Source organism: Phascolarctos cinereus, unplaced genomic scaffold (genome assembly GCF_003287225.1).
Source record: "Phascolarctos cinereus isolate Bilbo 61053 unplaced genomic scaffold, phaCin_HiC Scaffold_1;HRSCAF=81, whole genome shotgun sequence".
Lineage (NCBI taxonomy): Eukaryota > Metazoa > Chordata > Mammalia > Diprotodontia > Phascolarctidae > Phascolarctos > Phascolarctos cinereus.
Genome location: NW_027555514.1, coordinates 172088916 through 172107438, shown reverse-complemented (window position 1 = coordinate 172107438; position 18523 = coordinate 172088916). Strand labels below are relative to the sequence as shown.

The 18523-nt window shown below is 39.8% G+C and overlaps 1 protein-coding gene across 24 annotated transcripts in view; it reads right to left on the bottom strand.

The window, feature by feature from the left end:
- Window positions 1–18523, bottom strand: part of LMNTD1 (lamin tail domain containing 1) — a 218799-nt gene that overhangs the window by 65523 nt on the left and 134753 nt on the right. For 20 of the 24 annotated variants that reach the window (XM_078155044.1, XM_078155023.1, XM_078155017.1 and 17 more), the window contains one exon: window positions 18187–18284. In XM_078155044.1, the coding sequence (XP_078011170.1) occupies window positions 18187–18284 (98 nt within the window). Of the gene's footprint in view, window positions 1–1290; window positions 1368–12791; window positions 12961–17002; window positions 17078–18186; window positions 18285–18523 lie in introns of those variants that run through there. The other 4 variants (XM_020965039.2, XM_020965040.2, XM_020965044.2 and 1 more) reach the window with 3 other exon arrangements.

The following is an 18523-nucleotide window of genomic DNA, read 5'->3' as shown; positions in this document are numbered from 1 at the left end:
TTATTAATGGGAGGACTGGTTGTCAATAGATACTTGTGCTCTTGGCTTTCTACCATGGAGAATTCAAAGAAGGGGCAGAGAATAATATTAAATTTACTAGTGTAAGAGGAACTGGCGAAAATTTTCAAGCACTTATTTTTCTGATGCTATTTCATGTGTAAGCTGACACACACAGTGCATTTAAGTTACGAGTGTCCTCCATGCCATCACCACTCCCTTCTTTCCCCACCCAAGGAAAGAGGGGTATATGCGGAGACAGTGAGGGGACACATGAAGAGGCCTGGGTTGAAAGCCTTCCCCTAACTTACCTTCTTTCTACCCATTTGTGACACAGTAATGTGATGAGTATGGAGATAAAGGAATAGGGTATAAGCTGAAATTGGAAGGAAGGACAGTTGAGGAATATAAAGTATGCATAGAAATCAACAGGATCGTATTATGAACAACAGATATGAAAGCTGAGAAGAATAATAGAATATCAATGAAAGGAGAAAGAAGAAATGGGAAGACTGAGTAACGAAGCAATGAAAACTGGCACAGAATTTGAGACTGGAGACTAAACCAAATAAAGTCTCCCTTTTAGTCCTTGTTTTAACAAAAATCCGAATGGAAAGATTTTAAAAGAGTTCCTATGGAACTGAGAAGCTTGTTTTTTCTTGGCTAAGGAACTCTCAAAGGAAAAAAAAAAGGTGAGATAAGCCCTAAACAGGTTCTCCTCTGTAAAGAGCAGAGCTCAGTATTAAGTGCTTTTTGTTATTCTGTCGTGTCTGACTCTATGTGACCCCATTGACTTTTGTCCATGAGATTTTCTTGGCAAAGATACTTTGCCATTTCCTTCTCCAGTGTGCTCCCATTTTACAGATGAGGAACTGAGGCAAATAGGAATTAACTGACTTGCCCAAGGTCACATAGCTAGCAAGTGTCTGAGGCTGGATTTGAACTCAGATCTTTCTGACTTCAAGCTTGGTGCTCTATCTACTGCACCCCTTAGCTGCCCCACAATAAGTTCTAGGACCCATCATAGTTAAAATCTATAAATGATCCTCCACTATCTCTCAAAATCTGTCCAAGCTCATGTTCTTTGTTTCCATGACATTATCTATCTATCTCATCTTCTGCCAGCCCCTTCTCCTTTTGCCTTCAAGGGTCCTACAACTTTTGCTACATGTAAGGTCAAAAGAATATAGTATACAAGATGCTTTTTGAGTTTTTGACACTGTGACCCAAAGTCATCACTATCCAGCACTACTGATAGCATTTTACAATGTAGTCCAAGTATATAGCACTTACCTTGGTTTAGGTCCTTGTATTCCTCATACAGATAATTTAAATCGCTTCCTTATTGGTCTCTTCACCTTTCGTCCATCCTAAACATCAGAGTAATCTTTCTAAAGTACAGATCTAATCTTACTGATTTTTATCAAAAACCTTCAACTGCTCCCCAGTTTTATCCCCAGGATAAAATAAAAATTCCTTAGCATGGCTTTCAAGGCCCTTCAAAATCTGACTCTAACCTCTTTCTGTCCTTATTAACACTCATTATTACCTTTACATACACATTGTAACCAATTTAGACTACTTAAAAAGACAAAAACCTGAGCTCACTTTGCATTTTCCTACCTCCATGACTTTCCCTGTGTGTGTAAGGTAGCTTGCCCTGCTCATCGCCATAGTGTCTAATATGTAGCAGGGTACCCTGCTTCCCTGTGTTCCCCTGCCGTGTGTGTGTGTGTGTGTGTGTGTGTGTGTGTGTGTGTGTGTGTGTGTGTGTGTGTTGGGAGGTAGCCTCCAGTTATTAGCTGTGTAGACAGAACAAACTACATCTTTACAAACTGCCAGACTGGGACAATCTCTCTTCTTCAAGTTCTTTCCTGCTGAGCCTGGAGGGTGAAGATCACACAGTTCACCCACAGCTTGGTGTGTGAACTGCACTGAAAGTGGGGAATACCTTCCCCTTCTTTTGTTCCATCTCCAAGAAATGGACCCAGGTGTGTTTTGTTCTGTGTCATCTGTCTGCAGTTTCAGGTACTGACAGCAATTCCCACCAGACCTGGGAGTCTGAGCCATTTGCAACCCATGGAGGCTGGATTCCAGTTTGGATGTTGTAGTCAGCTAGCTTGGCACGGAAGCCCTGAATGCTAGGCAAAGGTATTTGGATTTCCATTCAAGGGTTTTGAACAAAGGAGTAAGTCCAGAGCTATGCAGAAGAAAGAGTTTTCTGGCAGAAGTATGAATGACAAATTAGAACGTGATAGGAGAGGTGAGAAAACCTGTTAGGAGACTACTCCAACAGTAATCTGTGCAGATGAAGAGAAGGTCTGATATTCTAGAAAGGACACTAAGCTTGGAGTCAGGGGAGACTTGGGTTTGAAGCCTGTTTCTGACACTTTAATACTTTAATCTTGCTGAGCTATGGTTTCTTCATATGCCAGGCTGGGATAATAATATCCAATGTAGCCACCTCACTGGGTTGTTCTTAGAATCAAATGAGATAATGTATATAAAAGCCTTTGTAAACCTTCAAGTGCTATATAAATGTCAGCAGGCACATAGTAAGTGTTTAATAAATGCATGCTGATTTATTTACTGATTATTAAAGGTGGTAGTTGAAGTTGTAGGAGTGGATAAGATTGCCAAAGGATAGAGTATAAAAAAAGAAATAAAGAGGGCCAAGAACAGATTCTTGAGGAACATATATATATATACATATATATATATACACACACACACATATATACACACATATATATACATATATACATACACACACACACACACACACACACACACACACACACATATATATATGTATAGGGTCAGATAACAGGTGAGGCATGTGATAGTACCAGGGTTCCCTTCTTCCCTCAACAGGGATTAATTTTCCCAAAAAAGCATTAAAGCTGGTCCCCAGGACCTGATTAGCTCCAGCCTCCTAGTTATCTAAGGGCATAAAAACCCCACCTACATGGAGTTGGGCCCGCTAACTTGATGAACATCTGAGTTGCCATTCCCTATTGATTAGATGCATTTCCTGGGGGAGGGGATGTGTACTGAAGTGGGGCTGTATCTTTGTTGCATATCCTTGCCTCACACTCACACAGAGAGATGAGCTCATTGAGCTCTGGAGAAGGTGCCTGGGAGGTTAAAGAAAATGCCATATCTCACATTACTTGATTGCTGCAGACCACATCGCAGAATTTGGACTGCCAGCATAACAAAACTGAAAGTGAACTGGCTCAATATATTCAGCAACTAAAGACTGAGATTTTGATTTTTAGAAACCGTGCAACAGAAGCAGAAGGGTTAGTGGCTATGGAAGTGAAGGGATCTTTTCTGATGCAGATGGAGACTGGTTGAAACCAGGAATCCACTGCATTGTCTCTGATCCAGAAGTTCTAGTTCCAGAGGTTCCAGTTCTATTGTATCTTGCTGAGATTGGAACCATGACACAGGAAAATGAGAACAGAAGTGGGGAAGAGATTTGGAAATTCACACCATTGGTTAAAAAAAAAAAGTCCCAGAATTATTTTTGCTCTAGGGAGGAGGGTGCCTGTGACCTCTGTGGGAGCAGGGAGTGAATTGGGAAGGTTGCAGAAGAAGTTCAAACAGAAACATGATGAATCACTGAAGCAATGGCTTCTGAGGTCATGGTCTAATGTAGCCAATGCTGAGATGCTCCTCGAAGCTGAGCTCCACAGGCTTGGGAGCTCTCTGAAGATTTGTTATTACATATAGTTAAACTGATTTGAGCCTCCAGAAGGGGAGCTTTTGTCCCTTTTTTAGATCACCAAGATGGATGCTTATGAGCACTTGGCCCCATAAAGATGAATTCCTATTGTAGTTGCAGCTAGCTACCCAATTAGGATCTGCAAGGAGATCTGAAGCTCCCAAGGAAATGAGATTGAGAGATTGTCTATTTAGCCATCTCACAGCCTACCACACTCTTACCCAGGCTGCCTTAGACATGGTTAGAGACTGCCTTCTGAGTGGAGCCCAATCAGTGGTTTCAGACTTCAGTTATGGGTCTCCCTCCACCAGACAGCTACAGTGGTGTGAGCTAAAGACCTGGTGAAATTTGAGGAGGAAGTTGGGATAGTTGTGGCTTGGATAAATACTGCTATCAGTGTGAAGAGATGTTCTGGTAATGGGGGAGGAGTTATAAACCCTGCTGCCCTACTAGCTGAGCAGAAGGAGTATTATGAATTCTTACTAATCAGTACTTGTGAGAAGCAACTGACCACTTGTTATGAGATCTTATTTATTACTGAACAGATGACTCGTAGTTATACAATCACCCTTTACTTGGTACTACTTATACATTGGGTGATTCACGATGGCTCCTTCAACAAGATGGGTAGAGCATAGGAGGCTACTATTATTAAACGGAAATGGCACATTAAAAATAACACTTGTCTGGGTCCTTCTGGTGTTAATTCCTATCACAAATATGTAGCAACTACAGCAGAGACTGGGATTTCCAGTGCAATTCCTGGAACCCTACCTCCTCTGCTAACCTGAGGAATGCCACTTTTCCTAGTTTACTGATGGTGCCACCTGCTGTGACAGCAGCATATGTAATGGATTTCAGCAGCCACTAATCAGGTAACAGTGATATTTGTTGCCATAACATTAGTAACTTCTTTCCATCATGTTCCAGGCACCTTCTCCAGCCACAATTCCAGAGCAGTCACCTCTCCTAAGCCTGCTCTCATGAGCAGCCATTCCATTAACTTGGTCATTTCCTATGCCCTACTTCTTCACCCCACCACAGCTACAGACAAAGATGGTCATACCTTGATCTTGCCATCACACACAAGTGTTCCATTTCCATTTTCATATTCATGAAATCTGAAATTACTTTATCTGATCATAATCTGTTGTCATCTCACCTCTCCCTCTGCCTTGGAACTCCAGACTCTGTTCTTTGCCCTCACCACATCATCTAATCCTTCTACCCATCAGTTCTATCCCAGGCCAACAACCCTATATTGGCTATGCTTGCTTCCCTTCCTTTTCTTGATTCCTTGGTAAAACAGTTCCAAATACATTATAACTCTTCATCTTATAAACTGGTGGTTAAGGCGGAATAGTCATCTTTAAAATTATGATGGTACAGATAAAGTGAACAAAGATTTGATCTCCAAATGTTAAAATGATTAGGCCAGAATTCCAAACCATCTGGATAAAGTTATGAATGGTAGCTATAAAGCTACTAAGTAATGTTGGAATAATCTGTCCCTTGGGGCTGCTTCTGGCAACTGACCACTAGGCTGGATGGCCATAGGTCTGATATAGTATGGCACTTTCTATATTTTTACCTTGTAACAGTAGAAATGGCAAAAGAGGCAGCAGGAGATGAAAAAGTGGGAAATAGATCTAAAGTTGGAGGATGATGCCAACATATATCTGCATGACATTTTAGCTTCTCAAAACAAGTTCATGACTATTATAATGTTTACAGATGATGAAATTAGGATCTATAAAGTTTTGTTTTGTTTTGTTTTGTTTTTAGCAAGCCTTAGGATATGTGGCTAGTTTGTGGTAGAGCTGAGATGAAAACCTAGCTCCACTGACTTTTAGAATGGTGCTGTTTTCCAATATGCTCAACTACCTCCTCATTATTAGAAATATTAGCTTGAGAAGGAGCCACCATAGAAAATTTCAGCTTTGGTTGCTTTGGAGTCGTGAGGAAGAGTCCTTGAGGCCTGAACAATCCTAGGTTGTATACCCTGGTCCACTGAGTAATAAATAAATATGGATCCAGAACATGTGCTCAAAAGATTAAAATACTTATTAAGTACTTCCTGTATGTAAGGCAGGGTAGCTAGGTGACACAGTAGATAGAATGCTGGGCCTGGAGTTACGAAAATTCCTCTTCCTGAGTTCAAATCTGGCCCCAGACAGTTACTAGCTGTGTGACCCTGGGAGAGTCGCTGTTTACTTCAATTTCCTCATCTGCAAAATGAGCTGGAGAAGGAAATGGCCAACTACTTCAATATCTTTGCCAAGAAAACTCCAAATGGGGTCATGAACAGTTGGATTACTGAAGTGACAACAACAAAGGTACATAAGGCTCTTCTTGAAAACCTTCCTCTGATGCTTCATTATATGGGGATGTGGGGGTGACTGAATTCCTGATTGCTATGCCAAGTCCTACCAGGTTAGGAAAGTATTTCAGTACTAAATGAGCCTCTCTGTATTTTGGTAGGCTGGCCCTTGGATAGCAGACATATAACCTCTCTCTCTCTCTCTCTCTCTCTCTCTCTCTCTCTCTCTCTCTCTCTCTCTCTCTCTCTCTCTCTCTCCCTCTCTCTCTTTATATATATATATATATATATATATATATATATATATATATATATATATATACATACATACACACACACACATATACATATATATTGATCACTTGGTCCATAACACCTCCCCCTATATATATTTATATGCACATATAAATTTGTATTTGTATATGTATAATGTAAATATGTGTCTAAATACACATATAAACAATCCTTTGGGCAAGGCCTGTACTGGCTGCCTTGTGAAGGGACTTAAGTCACTAAAGACCCTGGGAGTTCTATTTTTCCTAACTGGAACAGGCCTGTGTTGTACAGAGGGTATTTTAAAAATCTCTTTGGAGAGAGGGACAGGGGATAAGGGTTGGCAGTAGCAGATGCTGCCTTTTCCTTTTCCTGGCTAGCTGGGTTTATTAAGAGACTCTAACAGAGAGTGACAGAATTCTGGCTTCTCTGAGAAACTGCTAGAACAACAAATAGTGAATCTACTCCATTCTCCTACTGTCTCATTCAATGGGAAAAAAGGTTCATTACTAAGGTTTTTTTCCTATTTAAAAGTTTTGCTTACTGATAATTTATATTTTTAACAATGGTTTGCTAGGAAAAAAAGATAATTTTAAAATGATTTTTCAGTTTTTGTTTTTGCTTTTGATAGTGAGAGGGAAGGGTAATTTGTGGATATGTAATTATGCTAAATTCAACTGGCTGGGAGATCACCCTCCTCTATCTGGCAAGCAACCAATTGCCTGGGGGCTCAGAACACTTTACTAGTTATTTGCAGTTTGTTATTTAAAGTTCTTTTTTAGTTTTTAAATCATCACAAGCTAACCTCATTACCTATAAGTAAACAGTTCTTAGCTCCACTCACTGAAGGAAATGAGAGGAAAGGGTGGCAGAGACCTAGCAGAGATCTCTAGAGAAGGTCACACTACGAGCCAGTGAAGGTGACTTTTTCTGGTATATGTGTGTGTGTGTGTGTGTGTGTGTGTGTGTGTGTGTATTTTAATGTGGTAGCAAAGATGTGGGCATTTTTTTTCTTTAAATCCTTAACCAGGAAGACCTGAGTTCAAGAATTGATATATATAGGAGATGTACTATAGCATAGCTGCTAACGACTCAAATTTGGAGTCAAGGAAGATTTGGCCCAAGTCCCATGCCTGACTCATATTAGTCGTGTGTGATTCAAGAAAAGTCATTTAATCCCTCAGCATCTGAAGCAATTCTCTCAGACTATAACTTGTAAAGCAGGTACTGATGTGTATTAGTAAACAGAATGTAATAAGAGCTAACATTTCCTCATCAGGCATTTCCTATGTCAATGAAATCATAGGTTTGGTCCAAATATATGCATACATGCATATCTATCTATATTTGCTACTGCAACTCATTAAACAACTACTAAGGTGTGAAAGGACTATTATTCATATTGGTAAAGGGAGAACCTATATGGATGAAATCACAGATCCTTGAAGTTTTTGTATGTGTCAAGGCTTAGACTCTTCCTCTGAGAAGAAGAGTAGAGTCTTTCATTCAATTAAGAACTTACTCATATCTGGTCATGCATATCCTATGCATCTCAGTGCTTCAGAACCCCTATAGGTCCTCATCCAAATCCCATTCCCTCCACTTGATTCCTTATTCTCATCACCCTAAACCTCCTACACCAAAGTCCCAACCAAATGTATCCAGCCTTTCCACTATGCCCTCTGGAATGCCTGTTGCATAAACAACAAACTTGCCTTCATAAAATCTTTTCTTCTTCTACTCCATCCATCTCCTAGCAGTCACCAACAACCAGCTCCCTACTGATGACACAGGCTCTGTGGCCTCCCTTTTCAGTACTAGCTGTACCTTCACTCATTCCTCTCAGCTCACTGCTCAAGACAAAGGAGTTGGGGTACTCCTTATTCTACAATGCCACTTCCAGGTTCTTGCCCTATCTCCGTCACACAGCAACCTCTCCTCCTTAGGGGTCCATACAATCCAAATCTTCCACCCAATCAAAATATCCTTGATCCTACAGCATTCCCCAAATGCATCACCTCCATGTTCAAGAATTCTGGAATCTCTTTATCTGACCATAATCTAATGGCTTCCCACTTCTTGCTCTGCTTTCCCTTATTAAACCCTGCTTTTCATCTACATCATGACCTTCAATCCCTTGGCCCTTCAGTTCTGTTTCAAGCCATCACCCCTGCATTATCTATTCTCTCCTCTTTTCTCCTTCTTGACCCCTTGGTGAATGACCTCAACTCTATACTATTCTCTCCTCAAGAATCTCTGGCCTCCTTTTCATATAACTTATTTCACCATTTCCAAGGCTCAGCCTTAGATCATTCCTTTCACTTCTACATAAATACTGCTGAATAAAGATAAAGAAAATTACACAACTATACTAATTTGTTAGGGATCTGTAAGGATGTAGAGGGCCACAGACAGTTCATGAGATTTCACTGAAGAGCTGAAGCCCCTCTCAGGTGTTGGTCCATGAGCAAAGGTTGCCTGGTTCGGTGATCCATCCTATGCATCTTTAACTTCCCTAGTAACTTATTAGTCATCAACAGTGTACTTGTGATTGGACATAGATATGTGCACGGACTGTGCGTGCACTGTCCTTGAGCACAGCATGGATTATACATCATTGTAACATGAGACAGAGTTCTTGTTATTTTACTATGTAAGTGAGTGCTATGCTAAAAATAAACGGAGTTGCTTCCATCCTGCCTCCTGCCTCATCAATGCGTATTTGAGATAGAAGATCAAGCTGGTCTTGAGTCTTCAAAGTCAGCCAATTGAGCTGGTCGTGACAAACTGGCGCCCAATGTGGGGCCCCCTTTAGCCTGAAGAGCGAAGGGCTGGGCCAGAGAAAAGGTGGAGAAATCACCCCATGGTCAGGACACTGAGGTCTTTGGGAAGCCAGGCAGCCTCCTTGTGAGAGGTCTCCAAATTGTATCCCGTTGCAAGACACGGAGAGGTAAGATAATTTCTTATCATGAGGCAAAGTCTAGATAAACTCTCAGATAAGGAACAGAATGTTAGAGTAATATATAAAGTGATTAAGGAACAGGGGTGCTCGGTAACTCCTAAGAAAATAAGAGAGCTTCTAGATATTATTGATATAGCATCTCCATGGTTCCCCAGAGAAGGAAGCTTAGATTTAGAACAATGGGAAACAGTAGGCAAACAATTAAGTGATCACTATTTTCAAAAATATGGACCTGATGTTTTTCCAGTGTCCACTTTTGCAATTTGGAATATACTTAAAATGTCTCCAAGAATCAGAAGAGGTGTCTTTAGCCACAAAAGTGATTAAGGTAGAAGCTTCTTGTTCCACCACCAAAAGAGGAAAAGTTGCAGAAACGTTAACCAAAACAGAAATTATAAATGAAGTAAGTAATAAAGTAGCTGAAGTTTCAAAACCCCCTCCACACTCTCCATACCCTGAGCTGTAAGACAGAATCAAGCGGCATGATGAAAGGTCCCTATACAACTACAGATTGTTTTGCCTTTTGTAAAAACCAAAAACAAAAAGGGGGAGCTAAGGGTATCAATTGAACACTGCACTCTACACTATAAACTACTTAAAATTTGACAGTTGCAACCTCTCTCCTGCAATAAAATATCTGGCAGGAAATGACAACAGTAATAGTGAAACCACTAAATCAAACAGATTCCTTTTTTCTAAACACAATATGAAAGTCATGTGGAGAGACGTTGATGGTGTCTGGCAGGGCCCAGGGCAAGTGCTAACCTGGGGGCAAGGGTTTGTTTTTATTTTCACAGGTGATGGAGAACTTTGGGTCAGAACAAAGGATGTCTGCACTATCCATTCAGAAGGGACAAGGCAAGCAGAAGAGAAAACACAGGCTGGCCAGGAATCAAAGGAGTCAAAAGAATAAGAAGAAGGCACTACACAAACTTGTAACCAAGCTGTGACTCTTGTCGTTATTGTTGGCAGTGGTACAGAACACAGCAGCAGAGACAGAAAATACAACAAGATGGACTTTTGTGACAAAACTGCCATGGCCAAGACTAATTACATGGGGAGAGACAATACCTGAGGTTATTTTACAAGGCAATGCATCTGTAGGATTGGGGAAGGAATTTCAGTTTACACCTCAAAAGAATGATGAATTCGGGGGAATATAATGTTACTTGTATTAATTGCAGTGTATCCAAATGTATAGGAACCAAGATTAGAGACCAAATTATTTTCATCAGTACACAACAAAAGTTTGCTTTGGTGCCTGTGAAAAGCAAAGATTGGTATGAGTCACGTTCTGATCATATTTTTGGAATAATAGACCAAAAGAAATCAATTAGCAGTTGTTTGGGAGAAGAGATGTATTTCATGTGTAGTATTAGGAATTGTATCACTTATAGCTATCATAACTGCTTCTGTATCTTTATCCCAATCTATATCTATCGCAAAAAATGAAATGGTTCATGCTGATTTTATGAATCAATTAGCTCGCAATGCATCAAAGGGTTTTCAAACACAAAAAAGGATAGATGAGGAATTTTACCACATACTTGAGGGAATGAAGGAAACCATTATTGAAATAGGTGATGAATTGGATATTTTAGAATATAGAACACATTTGAAATGTGATTATAGGTATGAATTTATTTGTCTTACCAATGTTAAATATAACGACTCCCGAGGGATTGGCAGAGAATACGTAGACATCTGAACGGTCTGTTTGGGAATTCTACTGTTGCATTGGATACTGATGATTTATACAGAATTGCTAATGATATTGCGAGGGCAGCTGATGAAGATTTGATGCCAGATAAGACTGCCCAACATATACTTGATAGGCTAGATGAACTCCGTACGCCTTTTGATAACCTTGGACTGTGGCTTATGTCTTTATTACCTTCTTTATTGCCATTATGTTTGCTATTGCTAGCCATGCTGTGTTGCAGGCCGTGTTTGATCAGGTGCATAGCTAATCAGATAAAGGACTTTGGGACTGAGCTTCTTATGCTCCGTCTCTGGCAAAAACAAAAAGGGGGAATTGTTAGGGATCTGTAAGGATGCAGAGGGCCACAGATGGTTCATGAGATCTCACTGAAGAGCTGAAGCCCCTCTCAGGTGTTGGTCCATGAGCAAAGGTTGCCTGGTTCGGTGATCCATCCTATGCATCTTTAACTTCCCTAGTAACTTATTAGTCATCAACAGTGTACTTGTGATTGGACATAGATATGTGCACGGACTGTGTGTGCACTGTCCTTGAGCACAGCATGGATTATACATCATTGTAACATGAGACAGAGTTCTTGTTATTTTACTATATAAGTGAGTGCTATGCTAAAAATAAACGGGGTTGCTTCCATCCTGCCTCCTGCCTCATCAATGCGTATTTGAGATAGAAGATCAAGCTGGTCATGAGTCTTCAAAGTGAGCCGATTGAGCTGGTTGCGACACTAATTAAGTTCACTACAGTTTTATGTTATACAACCTCAACTGGGCCTTCACTGCTGCTAGACAATCTTCTACACCTCCTTTATTAACTCACTATCCCATTTTCCACAACAGCTCTTTTAAACCTTTTCATCCTCCCTCAAACATCCACCCGCCCACATGAGAAAAAAAATAAGGCCATTTACCATGACTCCCTCTTCTCTCTTTTCCCTCATCTCATTCATGTTTTTTGCCACTATCTCCTCTTTCATTCTTGTCTCACACAGAGAGGTAGCCCTACTCTGTACTAAAGGCTAACCTCTCTACCTTTATAAGCAATACCATATTTCATCCCATCTACTCCAACAGATTACCCCCTCTGTCACTCCTACTGTATGACTTATCTTCAATCTCTTGCCTACTGGCTCCTTCCCTCTTGCCTGCAAAAATGCCCATGTCTTCTCCATCCTCAAAAAAACCTTCACTTGATCCTTCTATCCCTGCCATCATATTATATTTCTTCTGCTCTTTGTGGCAAAAGTCCTCAAGAAGACCATCTACAATAGGTGCCTTCCATTTCCTTGTCTCATACTCTCTTCTTCTTAACTCCCTACAATACACTTTCCAATCTCATCATTCCACTGAAACTATTCTCTCCAATATTATTAATGATTTCCTTAATTGTCAAATCCAATGGCCTTTTTAAAATCCTCATTCTTCTTGAATTCCCTTCAGTCTTTGACACTGTTGGATCACCCTCTTTTCTCAAAATGTTCAAGACACCACTCTCTCCTGGTATTCCTCCTACCTACCAGACTGCCCCTTCTCTGTCTCCTTTGCTGAATCCTTTTCTGGGTCACACCCACATACCATTGGTATCCCACAGGGTTCTTACCTGCACCCTCTTTTATTCCCCCTATATACTACTTCACTTGGTGACCTCATCAGTTCCCATGGATTTAATTATCATCTCTATGGTGATGATTCTTATCTATATAGCTTGCTATAACACAGGAGCTTCTGGGCTCCAGCCTCTAGCATGTTCACTCCGGATGCAGGCAGACAGGAAGATAGCAACAGAGACATGATGAGGGGTTAATTTACTTTATTCTTCTCAATTACCCTTCTTGTACGGGCCAGTGAGAATAAGAGTAGGAGCACCAGCCCTTACATCATCCTCGTAAGTCTTGATGGTGGCGAGTCAAGACAAGCACAGCTTTCACATTCCATATTCCACATTCATTGACCAGTGCCCACCTGATTTATAGAGAAACAGACAAAGGAGGCATTTTGCCAGCAGTAGGCTCATAAGTTTACATTAACTTTAGCAATATCATGGAGACTTAGCATAGAGCAGGTGCAGTGGACTGTTTACAACCTAAGCTCAAATGTTTATATTACTTATGATTATATAATGAGGCCCGTGCGCAGTAAAACTGTTTACAGGCTATGATCCTAGGAACTAGTATCTAAAAAAGAAAACAAGTCCATATCACTTTACATATACTTGCCCTAACTTTTTTGCTGATCTCCAATAACGTATTTCCATCTACCATTCAGACATCTCGAATTCCATGAACCATAGACATCTTAAATTCAGTAGGTTCAAAATTAAACTAGTTATCTTTCCCTCTAATCCCTCTCCTCTATCTAGTGCTGATAAGGCAACATAATCCTTCTAGTCCCTCAGGCTCACAACCTAGGTATCCTCCTTAACCCTTTGGTATCTTTCACTTGCCATATCCAAACTGTTGCCAAGGCCTATCAATTTCACCTTTGCAACATGCCCCATTCTCTCCTATGATACCGCCATCACCCTGGTGCAAGCCTTCATCACTTCATGCTTGGGTGATAGCAATAGCTCACTTCTTGGTCTGCCTGCTATAAGTTTCTCCCAATTTAATTTAGCTGCCAAAGGGATTATTCCTAAAGTGCAGGTCTGATCCCTACTCAATAACTCCCTGTCACCTCCAGGATCAAATGGAAAATCCTGTTTGGTATTCAAAGCCCTTCATAACCTACCTTTGTAGTCTTTTTACACCTCTCTCTCTACCATATACTCTTCTTTCCAGTGACACTGGCCTCCTGGCTCTTCTATAAATAAGATGCTCTATCTCTTGGCTCCAAGCATTTTCTCCTGCTGTCTCCCATGCCAGAAACATTCTCCCTCCTTATCTTCAGCCCCTGGTTTCTCTCAAGTCCCAAATAAACTCTCATTTTCTAAAGGCAGTCTTTCCCAACCCCTCTTAATTCTAGTGCTTTCCCTCTTTTAATTATTTACTATCTATCCTGTATGTAGCTTGTTTATACATATTTGTTTCCTTGTTGTTTCCTCCAGTAGATTGTAAGCTCCTTGACAGCAGAGACTGTCTGTGCCTCTTTTTTGTATTCCCAGTGCTTAGCCTGGTGACGCACAGTAGGCACTTAATAAATGCTTATTAACTGATTGAAGCTCTAAATACATGGTTGAAATTTTGGAAGACGTACTCTAGAGCTGCTCTTTTGTCTACATAGACTACTGATGATTCATAAAGCTAGTTCTGAAGACGTTACATATTCTAGCTTCTCATTTCATTTTTCTTTGTCTCCTATCCTTCCAGACTTTTCTAGGATCTTTGCTACCACATGTTGCATGAATTTGCCAAGTGGAAAAATAACCTCTCCCCTTCTAAAATTCTTTAATTATCCTCTGCTACCCTTACTGTTATGGGAACTCTTGAGAAAGTTATATATGCAGCTGGTTTTCATTTTTGCTGCATCACCACACCTATGCTATCCATTAGTCTCACAACAAACTCCTCCATTCCCACTGGAAAGCAAGGAGATCTGGAAGTTATTGTACTGGGGGTGGAGCACATTTTTAACTGCTGCACAGGAATGTGACCCATTGTCAAAGGACCTTGAATACTGAACATTGCTTTTGTTTTGTTTGTTCCAAACTATTATTGTTAAATTTGTGATTTTGGAAATAGGCCCTCAGTTTATTTTGTAGCAAATATCAGCATTAAGACTTTTAGACTGTTCAGTCTTCTATTAGTGAAGGCAAAACATCCGTCACTATTTATTAAAAGGATCAAGCAGAGCTAGTGATCATGAATGTTATCATTAGTATAAAAAGGGAAAACTAAAGAAAATCCAAACATTTCTTTACTTGTATTTCCTTCAGTCCCTAACTTGTCACTAAGGAATGTTTATGAATTTAGTGTGTCCTAATGAGAGCTGAAAGATGCCTTTGTTTCAAAGAAGGATTATAACATAATCTTTAGTGAAATGCTAAACTGTTAGGACATGTACACTTCAGACTAATATGCTTTGGAAAGAAATTGTTATTTAGCTGACAGGAACTCCTTCATTCCTTCCTCCAAAATCCTGCCCCCCACCCCCAAATCCCAAATAGCTTTTGTTTCAAGAAAATATCCTAGGATACAAAAATGGCCAGACCTAAAGACACCACCAGATGGAGGTGGAGGCTGTGAAAGATGGAGCTAAGATATCTTCAGGGGATTATAACTTTATAGAGTAGGAAGCTTGGGGCCTGCTTGGGGGAAAGAGGATTTAAATTTACCAATGTTACCAAAGTGAAGAGGTCCAACTGAAAAAATTTGTGGACATTTCCTAGTGAGTCCTATTAATAACAATGGAGGGAATAAAAAATAAAAGGTTTTGGTGCTTAATGACTATGAAGGATACTTGACAATCTTTTATTTTTTTCTTTGGCGGGGGGTGGGGCATGGCACGGGAGGTCGTTAATCTCATGTCATTTCCTTGCCTTGGTATGTAGTAAAACATACCAACCCCTCTTATTCCAAAAATTAATGTCATTTAAGAATATTTCCAGTCTGTATTGACCCAGGAAACTGAAGTACAGTTGAATTGTGGATATAAAAATGTTTTCTCAGATGACACAATAGTCCAGAGGGATAGAGATTGGGAAGGTGGCTAACCCCCCAAGGGTGGTTGTAGATACCTATCATGAGACGTTGAAGGTGCTGGATGGCAAGTGGTGATTAGTGGTAGTTGCTGTTAAATCATTTCAGTTGCATCTGACTCTTCATGACCCAATTTGGGGTTTTCTTGGTAAAGATACTGTAGTGGTTTGTTATTTCCTTCTCTTGCTCATTTTACAGATGAGGAAACTGAGGCAAATGGGGTTAAGTGACTTGCCCAGGGTCACATAGCTAATAAGTGTCTGAGGCCAGATTTAAACTCAGAAAGAAGAGTCTTCTGGCCAGGTACTCTATCCACTGACTCACCTAGCTGCCCTGGTGGTAGGGAAAGTAGAAAGGACTTGGAGGTTATGCTAGAAAAAGAAAGAAGAGAGCTACTGAAAAAACCCAGGAGTAGGCAATTAACATTGATAATCAATCTGGTATAATTAGCCTGCTAGAAAGGCATCAGAATCAAGAACATGTGAAGATGATCAAAGCACACAGCTAAGAAAAGTGATAAAAAGCAGTTTGGAGTCCCTAAATAAAGAGGAACTGGTTCTGGAAATTTCTGTAGTTAAAGTCATGGACATACTATGGAGTTGGGGTTTAGGTGGTTTTGTTTTTGACCTGAAATCAAGGGATGGATCTGAGTTCCAATCAGAAAAAGATCTTGCTGATTCAGAGATCAGGGAACTGAGAAAAATATCTCAGGCTAAGGATAACTTAGCAAAGAAAGCATAGTGAACAAAAAATTAATCGGGTCACCTGGGGGAATACTGAGAAGAGACTGCATTACCATTTAAAACTGTCTCAAAATACTAATATGTGGTCCTTGAATTTGTAACCTACCTATAGACATTTGTTTCTCCAGCTTTCCTAGCACTGCAAGATACTCACTTAAAAATAGCTGCCTATTTGAGGCATAATGGAGTGAACTCTCTAGGAAAGACATAACAAAGAATAAGCCACGAATTCCAGGGATATGGTCCTTAGAAGAAAAAAAAACTAGCTTTGAACTTCTGAATAGGGCAGAAGAAAATTATTTGAATAAATAGTGGTGCGAATTGGCCAGGGAACCTGATGTTTGGTGAACATTAGATCTTGTGGTATAGTGAAAGAATACTGGAGACTGGGGTTCTAGACCTGTCCATGTCACTAATTAGCTATGGGATCTTGGGCAAATTGCTTAACCTCTCTGGGGATGGGCAGATTAGATGCTAGTCCTAATGTTTAATGAGAAGGCAATTTTTAACATTCAAGTTTTCTTTTTCTAGATGCCAAACATATCGACATGTTAAATTTCATATAACAACAGAGCAATCAAAGATATCTTCATGGCTTTAATTTAAGTGTTTCATAATTAATATATAGATATAGATAGTGCTTCATGTAAGTAGGTAGGTCTCTTCATAGGGTGAAGCAGAAAATATCTTTCTCAGTGTCAACTAAAATAAATGTGTAATCCAGGAGCACATATTGAAGTGTTATCACCAATACAGTGTAATTTACAAAGGCCTTAGATAAAGATTCCAGGAAGACCATGGTCAACTTCCCCTCCCCCACAAATAATAAATACCTAAGAAGGATCCTTGGAGCCAAATCTCATTTTCAAAATGTTTTTAGCCTCTCTCCACCCCTATAGTCCTCTAGTTTAATTTTAAGAAACAATAACACATTTGATCCTCAAGGTAATTTTGGTAGTGTAAATATTATTCTCCATTTTATAGATAAAGAAACTGAGGCTTGTCCATGCAGCTAGTAAATGGCAGAGGAAAGACCTGAACCTAGGTCTTCTGACTCACATCTAGCAATCTTTCCATCATCCTCAAGCATACCCAAAATCCCATCTGATTCAACATAATATTTTCATAACAAGTTATTCCAACCCCATGCGTACTGTAAACTTATAGTGCTGAATGGACACCATCAGTTGGTAAGCAATTTGCTGGAAAGGGCTCAACACAGAACTTTAGGGATAGGTGAAGGCCATTTGTGATTAGCTCTTCCCATTGTAGTTAAGTATTGGGATTTCTATTTAGTAGGTAAAAAACAAAAAAAACCAAAACACTGAAGAAATTTGTCATGATCCAAGCTTAAAAAACCATTTCATGGTAGAAGCAAGAATTTCTAATGGAAATAAAGGTACCACAAAAAGATACATTTTGTATAAAAATGGACCTACACTCTCTTTCACCTAAATAATTTCAGCTAATATTATGTTAATCACAAGGGGTCAAAAAAGACTGTTAGTGGAACTGCATTGAACTTTCAAACTATTTTTTCCAGGTCCTTCTAGAGAAGTTTTATGTTTTAAGCACTGGGGGATAGGGTATAGAAGTGAAGCTTGTGTCTTACCCTCTTAGACTTTACTAGCTAATAGGGAAAACAAGATAAGTGTAAGACAGATCATCACATTTTTTATGGGAAACTAATGACCTGAGGCTATTACAGAATATCCAGTTCCACAACAGGTTTTAAAGAGACTTCTAATGATGAGGGGTTTTTTTTACCCCCTAACATAAATACACACAGGATTTACAACACTGTTACTCACCTCTGGAGATGAAGCTGATTTCCTGCTGCTTTTGTGATTCAGGTGGCTCGCATTTGTAGTTTTGTTTCTTCGGGTTCCAACAGACAAAGAGTAGGGGGCTAGGAAGGGAAGATGGAATGTAAGAATCAAGTTAATGTTTCAAGATGAGACTTTTTTACTAAAACAAATTCTCTAATAAACCAACAACAAAAACATAAAACTTCTCTAGAAGGACCTGGAAAAAGCAACAAAGGATTTCCTTTTTATTTACAAACCAAAGCCTTCAGAACCATTAAGTAGTGATTTGAGACACAGTCCTTAAGCTCTTAGATGCTTTTTAAACTACATGAAAGGAAAC